This window comes from Chaetodon auriga, chromosome 24, assembly GCF_051107435.1.
Source record: "Chaetodon auriga isolate fChaAug3 chromosome 24, fChaAug3.hap1, whole genome shotgun sequence".
Classification (NCBI taxonomy): Eukaryota; Metazoa; Chordata; class Actinopteri; order Chaetodontiformes; family Chaetodontidae; genus Chaetodon; species Chaetodon auriga.
The window spans coordinates 5633759-5652525 of record NC_135097.1 but is presented as its reverse complement, the minus strand read 5'-3'; the positions used below and the strand labels follow the sequence as shown (position 1 = coordinate 5652525).

The window sequence follows — 18767 nt, the reverse complement described above, 5'->3', positions numbered from 1 at the left end:
GATCACGATTGCTTCAGTTTTATCTGCCTAGAGAAAGCAGAGAAAATATTGACATTCAGACAATAAATGGACCAAGTGTTTCCTTGTTTATAGCAAAATGAGCCTGCGGAAATGTCAGCTTTAGAAATGATTTCTACATGTTTCAATAAAAAGAGCACTACCTGTTTCCCTTATAAAAAAAAAAAAAGAGTGAAGGTGTCCCTCCTCCCTGGCCACAGAAAATGGGCGTCCTCACATTCAGTGATCCCGCCCACGCCTGAAGGAGGAAGAAGGAGACTTCTGCTTACCTGTCAGTTGCAGTCATTGCTAAATTCATGTAATTTGGTTACTTGTGAGTCAGACCCCTGTCCTGACAGGAGGGAGTATCTTGAGCTGTTTTTTTTAGTATTTTTTAAGCATGGACAGTGAGGGGAGAAAAGTGGTGGTCTGTGACAATGGGACAGGGGTAAGTCAAATGGATCAGAGTGTTTGTATTGTACCATACAGTTTCTTGACTGCCTATCAACAGCACTGGTTACAGGCTTTATTCTTTTCCAGTAGATATTAGCTTGCATTCTAAGTGTCATCTTCTGTTTTGAATGCAAACCAGGTTTGTTTTATCTTGAAGTGGTTTTTCTAAGAAGCCAAAGTTTGCATCTGGATCATGTAGTGGATCACGTCTGAAGGGAGTGAATCTGTGTGCATACTGCAGCCTGATTCCACATCTGTCTGGACTTGTCACCCTGCCTCTGAAGTGCACACACAGCCATAAATGGTTGTGATGTTTTGAACTGAGCAACAATTGGATGAAAAGCAGGAAGAGAGATTTGAGGAACTGAAACATTTCTGTGTTGTGTCTTGCATGTGTTGATATCCAGGAATTGGCTCTTACGACAAATATGGGTTATGAACCGACTCCTACCTGCTGTCAGATACCAGTTGTATCCTATTTTTGCTTCTGCTTGGAATGTATTGCATCCCTCCAGGCTAAGGAATGTGTCTATGGTCACAAAGACAAGTTGAGACACTACGGTATGAGGTGCAGTCATGACAGGCAGAGGAGCAGATAGCCTGTAGTAAACTGCAGTCTGTTTAAAAAGCAATGAAACAATAGCCTGTATTTAATTTCCCAAATGGCTGCCAAATGAATTATTCCACATGCTTTTAAAAATGTGATGAAATTGCAGTTGCTGATAAATAATCTGGTAAATGTGTCATGATAATACACTCTGGGGCAGTTTCCTGGATTAGTGCCAGATTAAACTCAATAGAACTGATGGAAATGATCCATACAAAAGGCTTAAAGCAGGAGTACAATTAAATGTGCAGCGTCGATTCAGGGATTTCCAAACAAATTTTGGGTTTCAGTGAACACCAGAATTCACACACACACACACACACACACACACACAGAAAAGTCATGTTTTATGCTCACATCTGTACACAGTTTGTCAAGTGTGGCTTTGCTGGATCCAACTTCCCTGAACACATCTTCCCCGCCATGGTGGGTCGACCAATCATACGATCTACCACCAGAATGGGCAACATTGAGATAAAGGTGAGCTTACTTTAAAATGAAAAGGGATCTGGGTTGTGATCATGGACAATTCAACATAATTAAACATTCATCTTTCATGTCTGCTTTGCATGCATCCCCATCCAGCCTGCTGTGGTTTGCTCTTATTTTGAGAATAATGTCTATTACTCCTTACTGTTACTGATTTTGATGTCAGATTGGTGTAGAAGTTTTAATGACTGATCACATTTGAGCATACTTTGGTTGCATGCAGGTGAACAGTCTACGTGGAGAGCAAAAGAGGCAGAACTCATTGGCCAATATGCAAATTCAGAACCCATCGACTATCTTCTGATGACCATTTAGCTTTTAATTAGCATTTTTAACAAAAAACTGATCTGCATCCATCTGCAGATATCTCTTATCTTATCCCTTTAAAGTCGACCTCTACTGGGGCTGAACTCCTTCTTCTCCCCTCCACCAGGACCTGATGGTGGGTGATGAGGCCAGCGAGTGTCGCTCCATGCTGGAGGTGTCTTACCCCATGGAGAACGGCATGGTGCGCTGCTGGGAGGACATGCTCCACCTGTGGGACTACACCTTTGGTCCCGACCGTCTGAACATCAACCCATCAGAATGCAAGGTAGAACACAGCTGGGCAGATGCTGTTTTCGGATTTTGTTCAGTGCACATAAGATGAGGCAAGTGTCAGAAGCCGACAGGGTCAACCTTTCAAAATAAAGCTCAGTAACACCTATTGTAAATGCCCGCAAAAAAACACTACACATTGTAAGCTTTTAAAGCATTTACTCAGTTTGTATTAAATTTTTGCTTCCTCAAGATCCTGCTGACTGAGCCACCCATGAACCCCACCAAGAACCGGGAGAAGATCACAGAGGTCATGTTTGAGAAGTACCAGTTCCACGGCATTTATGTGGCAATTCAGGCTGTGCTCACTCTCTACGCTCAAGGTAAGACGTCAAAAGTCAGTGGTGAATTAATATGTGATGGATTAAATCCTCCTACTGGGTTTCAGTTCTTAGAGACGCAAGATATCAAACTTCTCTTTTCAATCTGACCTCCGTGATGGATTCACTGATTTGCTGGAAATGTTTCATGAAATACTCTTTTGGGAATCGACCCTGTCTACAGGTTTGCTGACCGGTGTGGTCGTCGACTCGGGGGATGGCGTCACCCACATCTGTCCGGTGTATGAGGGCTTTTCTTTACCCCACCTCACACGCAGACTGGACATCGCAGGACGTGACATCACACGCTACCTCATTAAGGTGAGCAGGGAGACCCTTGGTTCATGTCTGAGCTGAGAAAACACAGCAGGTCAGCTGCAGCTGTTGTAAACATACATAATCCCCAATGTTTCACAAGTGTTTCTCCACCACCAGCTCCTGCTTCTCCGCGGTTACGCCTTCAACCACACGGCCGACTTTGAGACGGTGCGTATGTTGAAGGAGAAGCTCTGCTATGTGGGATACAACATCGAGCAGGAGCAGCGCCTCGCCACAGAGACCACCTACCTGGTGGAGTCATTCACGGTAGGTTGAAGAATAATTTCACTGATGCAACAATCACATTAAAAATATATACAAAGTGGTTATGTAATGCATGCACATATACATTACATAATATCTCATACTGCTCCACTGTGTGGATGCAGCACCAGCACAGACCACATAGTTTAATGAAATAGCATCTAGATGAAATAAGTATTTGGCTCAAAAATCAAGGATGCTTAGATTTTTCTTAACTCTCTCTGGTGCAGCTCCCTGATGGCCGGCAGGTGAAGGTGGGTGGAGAGAGGTTTGGGGCTCCTGAAGCTCTCTTCCAGCCTCATCTCATCAACGTGGAGGGGGCAGGAGTGGCTGAGCTGCTGTTTAACACCATCCAGGCTGCAGACATTGACCTCAGGTCTCCTCTCTGCTGTCTCTACTAATGCACTACGGTTAATGTGTGAACATAAAAGGAAAAGGCGGGTGGGTTGTAGACAAACAGAGCTTGTAAATATCCCCTCTGCCACCTGTTCTTCTGTGCAGGGCAGACTTCTATAAGCACATTGTTCTGTCAGGAGGGACCACCATGTACCCCGGGCTTCCATCCAGACTGGAAAGAGAGATCAAGCAGCTCTACCTGGAGAGGGTGCTGGACGGAGACACTGAGAAACTATCAGTAAGATCCACAATGTCTCTGCTCGACTGGAGAATGAAGCAGTGGGGTTTAAACTGTTGATAATCTGTATTTTAAAACAGCACCAGGATGTTAGATATGGTGTTATACAACCTCTGACACTCTATAATACCTTTGCATAAATGCCACAATTCATTAAGGTAACAGCAACATAATCTATAGCATAAACTGTAGGTGATTTGTTAATGTTTAACATCCTAATCCTAACGCCTTGCCCTGACCCTCATAGGAATATTATAGTGATTTTTCTTTCAGTTGGTGACCTTTTTTTTTTACAATAATGGGAACATACTTTGCTAGTATGATTATTGAGGTGGTTATTTGAAGAGCAGCAGTTGTATCCGGACAGAGACAGAGCATCAAAGCATAAAAGAGGGAATGTGCAGTATGTACGTACACGTAGAGCTCTGTGATTTAATGACCCCTCCGGTCTTCTTTCTTCACCCGTGCAGAAGTTTAAGATCCGCATCGAGGACCCTCCCAGGCGTAAACACATGGTGTTCCTGGGCGGCGCGGTGCTGGCCAACATCATGAAAGACAAGGACTCCTTCTGGCTGAGCCGGGCAGAGTACGAGGAGAAAGGCCTGGGAGCGCTGCAGAAGCTGGGAGGTGCAGTCAGATGAAAATAAAACTTAAAAAAAAAAAAAAAATGACCTCACCCAAAATATTTCAACTTCTCGCCTCTCATAGCCTTGAAAGGTTTGCACTCAATTCATTTTACAGAAAATGGTGCTCCTTCATTCCTGCTAGTGCTGAAACGATTTTAGTCGACAGTCGCAGAAAAACAGTTTTTAGAGTCATTTAATCGTCTTTCATCAAGCTGAAATGTCAAACAGTCTCTTGTTCCTGCTTCTGAAATGTGAAGATTTGCTGCTTTTCTCTGTTTGTATCATTGTAAAGTGAACATTATATTTGGGTTTTGGACAAAAACAGCAATTTGAAAATGTATTTTCTGACATTTTATAGACTAAACAATTACTTAATTCATTAACTGGTATTAGAAAAAAAAACTCTAATTTGTTTTGTAATAGTAAAACAATATCTGAATGTCCACCAAAAAAAAAAAAAAAAAAAAAAAGTCTAAGTCTCAGGTATCCATCCTGGTTTATTTTGCATTATTTTACCATAAGTATTTTTGGGACACACTGAACAGATCCAGTATATGGATACCTGAGACTTTTCTAAGCCTTTTAACACACTGTGGCTACTGAATCTGAAATTTGATGTTTCTGTTCTTCTGTCATTTGGGTGAAATTCTGTCCATAAATTTCAAGCCCATATCTGACCTCACGTTGTGCCCAGAGTCCCAGAGGGACTTTGTAAACGGCTACTGGAAACAGTGGGAAAGATATGTTAATATATGCTGGAAAACACCAAGTGACTGAAGCAGAAATGTGAATGTTTAAAATAACCATAAACCTGCCAAACTGCACCTGAGGAGCACAGTGGTTTTCTGTTTAATTTTGCATTTGGGCAATATCATTCCTAACATTTATTACGCAAACGTACGAGGATGTACTTTTTAAGGGTTAAGAAGCTTTTTAAATAAATCTTATCAAACATGCTAATCGTGCCTTGTGTTGAAGGTGAGCAGAGCTGCTTTTACATCAAAAATAGCAAAAAATATCAACTCTGTTTGCACATTAGAAACCACAAACCCTGAAGAAACAACACAAAGTTTAGAGGCAGGAGTAAAACAGTGCAGGTATTTGCTGCCCTCTGGTGGTTGAGTTTGCTTAAGACATCACATGACAACATCCACAATCCCACCACAACCCAAAACTGGATGTAACCACATTGCGACCAAATATTGCAATTTTTATTGCGATACTGAGTTACCTGACGAAATACAGTAATGTGTTTTCACACTGAAAAGAAATAGTGAGCTCTCACAATGAACACATGCTTCACGCACACACGCACACACCACATCCGCAGAACCTTCACGTTAAATGAAAAAGCATGCAATAATGTCCAAAGCACGTCATAGTTCTCAAAACGAACCTCCTCAGCTGATTGAAAACTCCAGATATGTTGAAAATCCATACTTAGGTTTGATATCTACCCAACAAATTGAACAATTAAAAGTTAGTTTTAAATACAGAACATGATAACTGATAATGACACTGAGGCGAACAGTCAGTTGATAGTGATGACTTGCAGCAGGAGCCACCAGAAGCTGGTGACTTTTACATTTACATTCTACCAGTCACCGGGAGGTCCTGGTTTATTGGTCAGACTGTCCTCTCAGTCCAGGTTGTAACGCAGTTCTTTTCCAGTACGGCCAAGAGAAACAGTAGAACTGAAAAGCAGTGAGTTGAAACGTGAAATGAATGCAGTTGTGAAGGGATTAAAGTCTGACACGCACAAAGATTTTAATACATTCGCAAGTCATTCAGTAAATCTGTTGCAGGTTGTGTCGGTGTGTCGATGTGATGTTGTTGTTGTTTTTTTTGTTTTTTTTCTCACATGGTTTTAAAAACAGAGAGCTGATGCTTTTCTATCACTTCCCTCCTACTCGCTCATTACCGAACCTGCCAAAAACACTTAATAGAATACGCGAGCAAGGAGCAGAGTCTGCTTTTTTCTCAAAAAGCAAAAATAAAACTGTCTCTGTGGGTGATTCTAAAAATAAACGGCTGATTTAAAGCTTCTCGCGAGCTTGTACACCTGATTTCCTTCGACGTAAACACCTGTTGTGTAACAAAATGGCCTCTCGTTATCTGTTGTTGGTTTTTTTGTCCCTTTGGTATTGAGGTTTGGTCTTGGCTATAACACATCTCACCTTTTTGTCACGCTGTATTCCAGAGAGCACAGAAAGGTCTGCTTCCCCACACCCTTTAATAACATGGCTCCATCCCAAAATCTGCAGACTTTTACACATAAGAGTGAAGTAATAAAACATCCAAGTGTCTTTTAGATTGTGCCCAGAACTATACCGTGATAGGGTTACATCACCACGGTGGACAATTTGCCTTCTCGTGTGCGTACAGGAAGTGATGTTTGTTTCCAGGCAACAGTAGTCTCACAGAATTTGTCTTTGGATTTGAGCCTCCTCACGTGTTTAATGATGTAATCCCTTCATGGTATAACTCTGGGTTCATGTTTCAAATAACAACCAAATCCATTAATTACACATTTTCCATGTCACAAATAGCACACTCCTTTACACCAGCAGCCACACTGAGTGGTACATAGTACAACTTTTGGCAACAGTCCCCATGTTGGTCCTGCTCTCTGCATGCTGGTCCATTCAGGGAAGAGTTTACCGTTTAAGGTCTGCTCCTAGTCTGGAGAAGGGCTGTAGTTTTTCACAACAAGTCCTGACCCACGACGAGACACAACACACCGCCGGAGAGAAAGAGACAGAACAAGAGAGAGAACGAGAGAGAAAGCGAGAGCAGCCATCCATCTCCTCCTCCTCCCTCCTTCCTCCTGCCTCCCACTCACTCCTCACACACCGACTCGCTCAGGTCCACGGCGCCACCTCTGGTGAGCCGCCGCATCTTGCTGAAGTCGTGGTCGGTCCTCAGGTAGGAGAGCGAGGGGCCTCCCTCGCTGTGGCTGGCCAGGTCCTGGGGCTGGGCCTGAGGCGGCAGGGCCCTCATCTCGCCGCCGCTGCGCCAGTACAGGGTGTATTGCTGTGGGTCGGACACTCCGAAGGTGGTGGCGCACAGCTGCGCCAGGGCCTGGCTGGTCTCCCCGGCTCTCCACTGCAACGTCCGCACGGCGCTCCGCTCCCCGTCCTGGAACAGTATCCGAACGCACCTCTGGAGGGAGGGAGGAGGAGAGATAGAGAGGGGGAAAAAAAGACTGAATATATGCTGTATTCATGCAAAACAGAGGTCAAGAGGCTTATGGAGTGAGGGCAGAAGAGGGGGAGGAGAGAGATGGAGCCAGAGGAGGAGTGAGAGCTGTGCAAACACACTGGCTGATAATCCACTACAGCGAATGAGCCAAAATGATGTTTAGAAAAGAAATTCTCTCTGAAACAAAGCTCGTGCTTCCCACACACACGAGCGGCAGGTCCAAGAGCTTTATATGAAAATCATCTTCGTAAAATTGCTCTTTTTTTTTGCTGTTGCATGTCTCAGCCTCGTTGACAGACTCCCAGCATGAATCCACCAGAGACCGTCCTCGTCCAAACTGATCGAATATAATCCATTAAGCTCGCTCTAGCGCGGCGCTCTGGTGAAGTTTTCCCTCTGCACTTTAATCCAAACAGAAACTTTTTGACATTTTCAGAAGAACAGAGAGCGAGCAAACACACAACTAACGAGTCTGTCTCAACAATTGCCACTCTTCAAACACTTACCATCAATTGTGCTGCACCTGAGCTATTATATAATGTCAGATTCAACCACCTACAGACGCCCTCACAACTCCCTTTAAAACACACACACACAATGAAAACATACTGAACATAATCCTTTAACCAAACATCCAGTCTTGAGAAACCAGTGAGAATCCCTGTCTCTGCCACACACACACACACACACACACACACACACACACACACACACACACACACACACACACACACACAAACACATCCTACCTGTATACACAGCTATCCCCCCACAGATGCACAAGTGGCCAAATATGCTCTAAACCAAGGAAAAAAAAAAGGAAAAACACACACCGGCTATAACAATCAACAGGTCAGCCATCATCAGAACTTACAGAGTCACTGAGCTCCTCGCTGTCCGTGTGCATATTGTGTTTGCCTGCTTCGATGGGTAGATGCAGCTCAATAAATTTCATGTTATCTGACCGCCCACTTCTTCATAGCACTTGGCTCACTGATCCCCGCCTGTGTCAGTGGAAAATCTGGCTGCCGGGTGAGTTAGATCGGCTATTTGAAGCCAGGAGAGGCACCACGTGACGAGACAGAAACGTTGTGGATGACAATGCCTTTTTTCCATGGCATCTGGTGGACCGCTACGCCAATCTGAGGCCGGCAGAGCGATAACAGGAGAGTGTAGGTAAAAGTGAGTGTGTGCATTAGTGCGTGCCCCGTCGTAAGCCGGCGGCCCCAGATCAGAGGATTACTTCTAAAAATGCCTAAAAACTAATCCCCTCAAATGAATTTGAAACGTGTTTGCACGCAAAGGAGGGAAATCCAGGTGTGTTGTCTGACTTTTGGCGGATGACCTACTGTTCCACTGAAAATCGTCACCTTTTGCACGACCTGTAGATCATTTGAGTACTGTCGTCAGCTTCCCGAACAGCAGCGGTAATACCTGAGATGAATCAAATATGGATTGCTGTTGCTCGTTCTCCCCCACCTGCCAGTCACAGATGTAGGATAATCTGCTGTTGCTCAGCGTGCATCGCCATCAGTATAATTAATGTAAAGTCTGACCTCTTTGGGTGGATTATCGCCTTGTTTTTGTTGTCATTTGTCTTTTGCGGCATTTAAAAAAACAAAAAAAAAAAGGCTCACGTTTGATTAGTTGGGATGTGGAAACAGCTCAGTGATCATTTTCAGTGTCTGTTTGAAACTTCTTTAGGTGCCAGATAAGATCGAGTTTAGCCTCTGGATATCAGGACAGATCTTTTCATATATTTAGATCCTTTACTTTAGTAAAAGTACTAACAACACACTGTGAAATACTCTTTGCGGTCAAATGTTCCCTGTCAGTGTTTTATTATCATATCTGATGGTTTTGGATTAATATCACTGCTGCATTCATGTGCATGTTGTATTTTACTGCTGTTTGTTTAAGGTGGAGCTCATTTTAATCACTTTATATGCTGTTGGCTAATTTAATCTGCAGCACTGCATCATATTCTATAAGATCATCGTATGTTCGTAGCGTGGCTGTCCCGTGAGAACCACGTATCTCCGAAAAGTCGAGTTTTCATGGGCTCAGAAAAACAGCCTGTTTTCAGCTTTGCGACGGTGCGTTTTCCAGCTAATCCGAGAGGGTTTTTAAAGAGTGTATTTAGCTTCAGAGGTGATAGTTTATCAGAAAAATTAAAAATCACAAAATTTGGAAATACATGGTTTTCAATGCACAAGAAGGGCATGAAAAATTGTACCAGCAGCAAACTTATATTTGTCCATATTTCAGGTGCAAAATTCACATGTTTGTTACATTTGTGACCTTGATTGAGATTTGAAGTCAGAATCAGAGTTGAGCTGACCTTTGACCTTTCCAAATCACAGCTCTCATCAGCCTTTACACCGTGTGGTGCCTTTGTAGCTTTCTAAAAAAGCATTTAAGGCCATAAACTGGACTTGATGGTATTTTCTTATGGCCCTCGGTCAAACTCCACCCAAATCAGCATACAACAACCCCAGCACCCCTGTAGTTGTTAGTAAGGCAACATTTAATGAGGATCCAAATAAACAACAACTGAGAGCACATATGTGGGAACAGTTTTTGGCCCATTCTCTGATCTGATATATTTCATGACCTGTGCAACATCTGGATTAAAGTTAAGACCCCTGCTGTCAATCACATTACATTACTGGTTTTAGAATTTCTCAGCCTTTAATCAGCATCACTCAATATGTCACTTTCTCCTCTGCAAACGCTCTCGGAAGCATCAGGATTGTCTAACGTAATCAGGGTGTTAAAAAAGTAAATTTCATGTTTTCACACAAATTACAAAAATACATAGTGTATATTCACTGACAATTCTAACAATTCTAACGTAAAAAAGTTCAGTTTCTTTAATCTAATATTGCCATCATGTCACTCACAGGGTACAGCTGAGAATATCCCATAGATTTGTTTCACTGCAGAATAAGTAGGAGTTCCTTTTGTCTGCGCATCAATCAGTATTTCACACAGGGCAGCTATGTGTGACAGCTATAAAGTAGATCAGTGTACAAACCCACACAAGCTGTAATACTATCAGTGTTTCTGCGTCGTACAACTACAATCAAAACCTCTGGTGCCCACCTGGTTCTGCTGGTTCTCCTTTTGTCTCTGGGCCTCTCGGCTCCGTCTGCAGCTCCACTCCTTCAGCGCCTCCTGGGCCTCCGGCGTCAGGCAGCCTGAGAACGGCTGCTCCTTGTCCAGGCTCTGGATCAGACACAGGCTGGCGTACACGCTGGTCAGGTAGTACCCGCCTGCAACCAAAAACAAACAAACTAGAATTACCACCTCGTGGTTGTATATCTCTGATCCAGACTCCTTTAATATATGTAGTGAGGGCTTTGAAGGAGTCTAATAAAAGGTATGACTGCATGTGCTCGTAGCTTTGTCACACGGTGCAACGACCGTCGCCTGAAGCTCAATATCAGCTAAACCAGTGAGCCTGTGGTGGACGACACTTAGTTGCTGCAACGAAGCGACAAATTACACACACATCCTCAACCGGTCAGCAGCAGATCTATATAATCACCCCAGCTTCAAGGTGGACACAAGGTTAGTGTCACCAGTTCAGCATCATTATGCATTTCATCATGATGTCACAGAGGAGTTGACCTTTGACCTTAAATGACTTCATCATTTCAGCATATGAGATATCTGTGTGAAATTTTGCCATAATTAGCATATTAATTCTTGGGTTATGAAAATGTGTTTTGTGAGGTTGCTTGACCTTTGACCTTTGACCAAATCTGCAACACCTGTTCATTTATCTGCTGGCTGGGTGTCTTCATATTAACTAAAATGAAGGCTATGTGATCTGTTGGTAAAAGCACAGCACAGCTCCTGAACAGCCAACATTTTGGAGCTACAGGGAGCATTTCAGAAGTTTTTGTCGTACCCTCTCCTCCGAGCCAGGACGGCTCCAGCAGCTCCATCATGTACTCCACCTCTATCAGGATGTGAGGCCTGTTACACTCCACAATCACGTAGGACAACGACGGCAGGAAGTCATCCCAGCTCACTTCCTGCCCTGGAAAGAAAACAAAAATTTCAGTTTAAATACAAGCTGACAATTTAAATAAATCATAGCAATATATGGAGAAGAAATTAGAAAAACCGGTGTCTTTTTGGACAATTTAGATCAGATCTGTCAACATCAACCGTGCTTTCCAGACATACAAGCGCATAATTTCGCCCAGTCTAGTTACCTCAGACTTTGCAAATGTCAGCTCAGTAAAAATACGAATTCCAAAATTATACCCAATATTCAACTGTACCGACATGAGATTGCATTAATTCCCTGCCAGCAGCATCGGCAGCAGGTCGTGATGAAAAGCAGACAGGTCGTGCTACAGCTCATGCAGATACAGAATGTCTGAAGTGTAGAGCTTTTGAAAGTGACAAGACACTTGCCTTTACAAAGATTGTTGACCTTCAATCCTTTTACAGGGAAGCTTTCAAGCAGCAAATGCAGTATGTTTTAAAATGTTACAGCAAATACTTCCAGATGTCTGTATTTTGGTTGACAATCTCTCTCTGTGAAGGCAGGAACTTGAAATCTGCGTAGTTTTCAAATAAGGGCTGCTACTAATAATAAGTATTTGGTCTCACCATGTAAGGACCCCATGGCCTTGTGGACGCACTTGCACACTTGCAGGAGCAGCAGCACCTTGTCGATGGGCGAGTGCGTCCTCTGCATCATGACCAGCTTCTGCTTCACCCTCTCCACCCCGCGGCCGTCAGGGACGCCCGTCCGCACGCCGAGGCGCTCCATGGCGGCGTCCCCCTTCAGTCGGAGCAGGTTTTGGGTGAGACACTGGCTGGAGCCGTCCTGATTGTGCAGCTCAACCAGAGCCTTTGCAAGGGGGGACTTCAGAGGCCTGAGCACACAGGAGAACATGGCCCGCTCCAGCGCCAGGTCTGAGGACAGAGGGAGGAGTTCATAGTTTGGGAAGACTGAAACTTGTCTCTTGACTCTTGTTTTGTTTATTATTTGCAAGTATGGAACTGTGAACACTACATATCTAGAGGGACTGGCAAGAGGCCCAGAAAGGTATGCTGATCATTGCACTGGAATCATTAGGGTGAATGAAGCGCCGAAAATGAAAGTATAATTGCTTTTCCAAATGTAGAAAATGTTGATATCAATACCAAGGAGCTATAAGCTGCTACCTCTAAAGCCCAGTTCCATTATCTACACAGGAAGGATGCATCTCAACCAGTTAATTAAAATGAAGATCCTGTAACTGTTACTCCCTTCAAAACCTTAATTTCTGGAAGACATCAACATTTGTCAAATCACACTTTCTGAGACAGACTTGACCAACTCCCAAAAGGCACAACTGATTGCAGGGCTGCTGTATGGGATTGCATCAGATTGTACAGGCGTTCGTGTTTTTCGTCCACCTCATGTAAAGTCAAGAAAATGTGTTTTAAAATCTGGAAATATCACTGACTATGAAAATCCTAAATGAGTCTTCACCAAGAAAGGCCCGCAAGTTCACATATTTACCTACATGCATGGCCAGATTAACCTGTAGGAACCCTTTGGGCCAAAACTGGTTTCTAAAGCCTCTGTAAAATCTCTTGTTTCTCCTCCTACCTGTGTCATGTTTACAGCTTCTCTATGCTTGCAAACAACACGGTTTACTCCAGGTCCCAGGTTTACTCTGTGACAGTTTGATTTAACATGTTAATTTAGGAATATGCTGCATGTAAACACACTATGATCAGAAAAAAGTCTTAAAGGTAGATTTTGACACAGGGACCTTCATCAAGACAGATCAGGTAATAAAGTAGGAAGCACCTTTGGGCTCTGACTGATATTGTGAGAGCAGGTTTCCAATTAAATTAGCACAATCTCGTGTCAGCTAACTGTAAGTTAAAAGTTAGCTATCTGTCAGCTAAGCTAAATGTCATTCAAATGTTAGCTGGTGTAAGCTAACTTAAAAGTTAGCTGAACTAGCTGTCAGCTGAATGTCAGTTAAATGTTAGCTGCTGTTTGCCAAAAACAAAACATTTGTCCAAAAATATCAAACTACTCCCCTAAAACCTCTTTGTATATCGTCAGAAATGCACTGTGCTCAAGCTAACGCAAGGCTATTTTCCTTAGCGCGTTAAAGCTAACATTCTGGGCATACGGGCTTGTGTTTTTGGCCTGAAAACAGCCATCTGTAATACACCAGCTAGTGTACATCTTACACATGCATGCATGCTCTCAAATGTGGAAACACACACACACACACACACACACACACACACACACACACACACACACACACACACACTCAGTGATTCTCCTGCAGTCAGTGGGCAGTCCTGACTAAGTGGGTAAAAATTCTCCAATGCACACTGTTTTCCACTCATCATCAATATCCTCCTCTCCCTCCTTCGTGCGTCCCTCCTAGCCTGTATAATCCCCGTACATCCCTCCCATATATCTTACTATATCATTCCCCCTTGTGATCAGTCATTCACGCCCTCCATCCTCTGTTTTTCTACCCCCCTCTCTTCCACTCTACTCCCAGCATCCCTCTCCCTTTTACCAGCTCTGGAGAGTAACAGATTACATGTAATGTGATTACAGCCTTGTCATTTACTGTCTTTTGTTGGGCTATTACTCACAGATCTGTAACTGATTACATTCTGAAAGTATCCTGCCTATTTCTATCCCTCCCTCCTACCCTCCCCTGAATCGTGCTGCTCTTCAAGTGAGCGTGGGACTGTGATATCTTTTTATGATAAACGAGGGGGAGAAAAAAAAAAAAATGCAAATGCCTCCCACCGACGCAATGCGAGATAAATCAGAATCAGAGCCCAGGAAGGAAGGACGGGAGGAAGGAAGGCAGCGGCCGAGCGCTCTCCCCTGAAGCCTCTGCACTGCCAGGCAACCATCCATCATCACACATTTACTCACAAACACACCTGCGAAGCACACTGTCAGCCGCACACAAAGGAGTCCAAAAAAGAAAAACCTACGCACAGGACTGTGTCAAAAGATCTGACTAGAATCCTTCCAAAGTAACACCCTGCAATGTCTTTACAATAATGAGACGAATCACGCTGAATGCGATGGATGCGAGTGCAGGCGCGCCGGGCAGGGCTTTCCTAATGCTGTTTTCTAAATACAAGAGACAATATGAGCTCTAGTGAATGAGGCTCTACCCCCCCACGCACACTACTTTGTGTTGACAGTGCCTTTCACTAGAGCCTGGGCAGCCCACCATTTATCAGAAAAGGCTGTCTGTTTCCATAGACCTGCATCCTCTGGCACTGTGCTCTATTGAATCAGTGTTTTCTAATACTACCATTTTTTTTTTTTTCCCATATCTCTCTCTCTCCTGCGGTCCCCTGCTGCTCTCGCCGTCTCCTCGTTGTGATGTGATAAACTAATCAAGCAGGAAATTCACAAGGTTGAGAAGCTCAGACTGTAATCCGGCACAGTCAGCGAAACTCAGTGAAATAATTCACTTTCTTTGCTGATTGAATCAAAGGATTCGGAAATGGGTAAAATGGCTTTTTTGTCTTTGGTTCAACTACAGAAGTGTATTTTTTAACTTTAGTTGGAAACTTTCTAATAAGGCTGAGATTAAGGTGCGTTAAAGGCTTCTCATTCTGCATGTGAAAATGCACGGGTGTTATTCAGAGACATTTTCTGTTAAACTTGTCCAGATTTTAGGTAATGCTGCTGTCTAACAGGAAGTCAGATCGACCAATCAGATTGTTTGAGGTACAAGGCTGGATGGTAGGTGACAGTTAGTCATCGCTCCTTCTGTGCATTGTTCTGCAGTGATGTTTATGTAAATTTTCACACAAGTATAATGCCTATACGCATCATTTCTTAATTATTCATGCATTCTTAATAAAAGAATTTTGGGACCCAGTGAAAAAAAAACTGAAAACGTCTTCTTTTACTTTTGCTGCTAGATGAAAAAAGTAAAAACTTGACTTATGTTATCTTCCAGTGATGGCGCTCAGTGGTCAACAGTGAAAGACTAGTAGCACTTGGCAGCTCCCAGGTGTGAATATTGTTGAAACAAAACTGACTCACTCAATTTCACATAGATGAGTTGCATTAATCTGCTTGAAAAAGGCACTTTCTAACAGGACACGCTTTATCAGGGCCGTTTAAGTTGAACTTGGTGGATTTATTCATGGTTAATAGATCATTGGTTTACACTTTAAAAATCAGTACACACACACACACACACACACACACACACACACACTGTATATATGGCTGTCCAGTCAGTATTTGACAGACTTGGTCCATGCTATGATTCAAATGTAATGTGTGTCACTTTGATGTAAGCAATATTGTGCACTGACACATTTAGCATGTTTGTTTACCTTTCTCGTTCTCTGGCACCAGGGTTTCAATGGGAGGTTCCAGCTCTCCGCTGTCCAGCAGGCAGCACTTTGCCTGGGACAGGAAGAGGCGCAGACCCTGCAGGAGTTGCACAGAGGTCACGCGTGACGAGGAAGAGGATGTAGAGGAAACCAGGGATTTGAGCACCTCTCTCTGTTCCAGGAGGAAGTCCTGAACCATGCCTCCAAAGGTGGAGCGCCTGTCTCTGGACAGCTCCTCCACCAGTCGTGTCAGCCTCTTGTCCGGAGCGAAGAAACACACAAACGCCTCGCTCATACGGTGCAGCCCGCCACGGCCTCGAGAGCGCATGAGCGGCGGGCGCGGGTAGAGGTGGGTCTGGGCTCGCGCCATGCTGTCTGTGTCAGAATCCGAGTCATTGTCCTCATCCACGCTGCTGAAGGAGCTGCTGCTGTCGAGCTCGGCCAGGGACGGAGCCGGGCGGCGCTCCAGGGCCAGAGCCGCCACCTCGACGCCTGGCTCCCCTGCCCGGGCGGACTGCTGGGGCTGTGGAGGCTCGTCCACCTTTGCAGACGTCTTGACAAGGACAGAAGCAATAAATTGACAGCATGACAACTCATTTTTCACTTCACATCATTAAAAGATTAAAGTGACTGTCAGATGATTTCCTTAACTTTTTCCATAGAGAACTGAAAACTGTAGGTTTAAAATAAGCACAAAGCATGAATACCAAACACAAGTTGGACCAAGACAGTGAGACTTTGTCCACACTGATGCAGATCAAATGAAAATGTCCTTCCATCCACACTAAATAACTAAAAAGGGATCTTTTAGAACAGCAGTTTCAAATAATTTTTTAAACAAAGCCACGCATACGTTTATGGGTTATAACTGGGTCACTTTCATTTGAGTACTTTGTAGGGGCCTAAAGAAGTAAAGTTATCCAGTAATTTGCAAAAATGCAAAGATCAGAGGACAGCCTGAGGCATAAATATCTTACTGCTCTCCCATTTTGTTAATTATGTTGTGACCCATGAGAGCCACTGTTTCAAAAAACATAAACAGTGGGCTCTACTGTCTCCACATCAGTGAAGGCCTGGTCTGACAGACAAATTAAGATGCTAACACGTATTACTTGTGGCACATAGACAGACATCATGTCCTCTTCCTCTGCAGAACCTGGTGAAACCGCAGGGGTTCTCCTCAGCACCCCTGCCCCGGGGTGAACCCTTCTCTGTGGGTTGGTGCTGGTCTTCTGCAGCCTCTCTGACCCGCTGGGCTGATCCTCTGAGGTGGAAGGCGAGTAGGAGCCGACGCCCTCGAGGGACAGATTCATGGACGACTCGGAGAGCCGGAGCCGCATGCTGCGCTTGAAGCGGTGCCGCTTATTGGAGGCACTGTGGTTTATGAGTTGTGGCTGCTGTGGAAAAGAAAAAGTGGATTCAGTCCTTCTTCTAACAATAACAGCGGTTTTGAGTGCAAGGTCAACAGTAAGCATATTAGCAGTCATATAGGAGGATGGATTTAGAGCACTTGTAAAAGAAATAACTTGGAAAGAGTGAACTTTCCAGAGTTTTCACAAAACTTTTATAACACATTTTCAGCTGTTTTGCTCAGTAATCCTCTGACATCCTATAAAGGACCATGTGGAGTTCAAATTGAGGTAAAATGCTGAACAGTCACCAAAAATGGACTCCTTAAATACTCTCACATAAACAAACAACCCTCACTACTAACCTTGCTAACCTCCAGCTGTAGGAAGAGCGGGTTAATGAAGCAGAGTTTGCCTTGTCTACCCCGGGTCAGCAGGGCACAGTAGTCCTGGGCCAGTGTTGTCTGACCCTGGCTGCCACTGGTAGACGCGGCCAGGTCGATCGGTCCGTTTTGGATGTCTGAAGCACTCGGTGCGCTCCAGAAGTCTAGTGGGAGATCCGGAAAGAATAAGACAGTTTGAATGCTTTAGTTACATTTAATAAACGCAGATATAGTAAACAGCCAGTCAGATATTTCCTAGTTTGCTTGAATTGATTGTGCAAATCAGTAATCAAACCAAACACAAACAATAAGAATGGACTGTATTATGTAAGTTTATCTACTGCAAGCTGAGCAGAGCAGACTGATTTTGCAGAACCATGGTGAGAAAGAGTCTTTTACTTTTGAGCTGCAGTCAGTGACACATACTCGTGTCATTTTTATCCATCCTGAAGTCACACCTCGCTCTCCGCTGCGCTGCTGCATCAGTACATGTTACCACGTTAAAATAGATGCAAGCTGGCAGTCACTACTGTAGCCAGTTATTCAGTTTTTCATTTGCAATACATTTCCACTACAGAGGAACATCACTGTGTCCTCGACGAATCCAATGCTACAAAGCGGTACTTTAAAAATGATGACTAACTTTAGCTTGATAGTTATCTGCACAATGATTGTATGAACATAGTAGTATTTGCTGTTGGTTAGTAAGTGGGCAATGTGAAGGTAGTGATGTCAACATGTTGCACAGCCACAATGAGAATGCTAACATGCTGATGTTTACCAGGTATGTTTACATCACAATCTTAGTTTAGCGTGCTAAGATGCTAACATTTGCTAATTGTTACTGACCAGTTGAGGCTGATGGGAGTGTTAGTTTTGTAGGTATTTGGTCATAACAAATGTAAGATAAAACTGCTATTATTTAGGGAAAGAGACAAAGTGAAACACTTAGCATGCTCAGTTTGAGAAGAGTGAGAGGTTTTCAATCACTGTACCTTGTCCCATGTGTGAGATGGCCTCCAGCTGCCTGTGTGTTGTGGCTTTAGCGATGGCCTCTGGTAACTGCAGTGGGAAGGGCAACACATCTCTGCAAGCAAGAAGACAAGTCACACGAAAAGAAATTAAAATGAACCCTGAGCATGTGTGTGACTATCAGATTTCC

The 18767-nt window shown here is 43.8% G+C and overlaps 2 protein-coding genes across 2 annotated transcripts in view; one reads left to right on the top strand and one right to left on the bottom strand.

Moving 5' to 3' along the window:
* The first annotated feature begins 305 nt into the window (after window positions 1-305).
* LOC143317512 (actin-related protein 2) lies at window positions 306-6304 on the top strand. Its single transcript, XM_076725671.1, has 9 exons — window positions 306-445; window positions 1427-1537; window positions 1980-2138; window positions 2337-2466; window positions 2648-2784; window positions 2899-3048; window positions 3276-3421; window positions 3547-3679; window positions 4150-6304. The coding sequence occupies exons 1-9, from the start codon at window positions 398-400 to the stop codon at window positions 4318-4320; spliced, it is 1185 nt and encodes a 394-aa protein (XP_076581786.1). The 5' UTR covers window positions 306-397; the 3' UTR covers window positions 4321-6304.
* Window positions 5495-18767, bottom strand: part of rin1b (Ras and Rab interactor 1b) — a 27902-nt gene continuing 14629 nt past the window's right edge. The window contains exons 5-12 of the mRNA XM_076725670.1: window positions 18601-18692; window positions 17588-17769; window positions 16986-17270; window positions 15874-16426; window positions 12136-12444; window positions 11423-11554; window positions 10612-10781; window positions 5495-7467 (exon numbers count right to left, since the gene is read on the bottom strand). Coding sequence (XP_076581785.1) covers window positions 7144-7467; window positions 10612-10781; window positions 11423-11554; window positions 12136-12444; window positions 15874-16426; window positions 16986-17270; window positions 17588-17769; window positions 18601-18692 — 2047 coding nt within the window. The 3' untranslated portion in view covers window positions 5495-7143. The remainder of the gene's footprint in view (window positions 7468-10611; window positions 10782-11422; window positions 11555-12135; window positions 12445-15873; window positions 16427-16985; window positions 17271-17587; window positions 17770-18600; window positions 18693-18767) is intronic.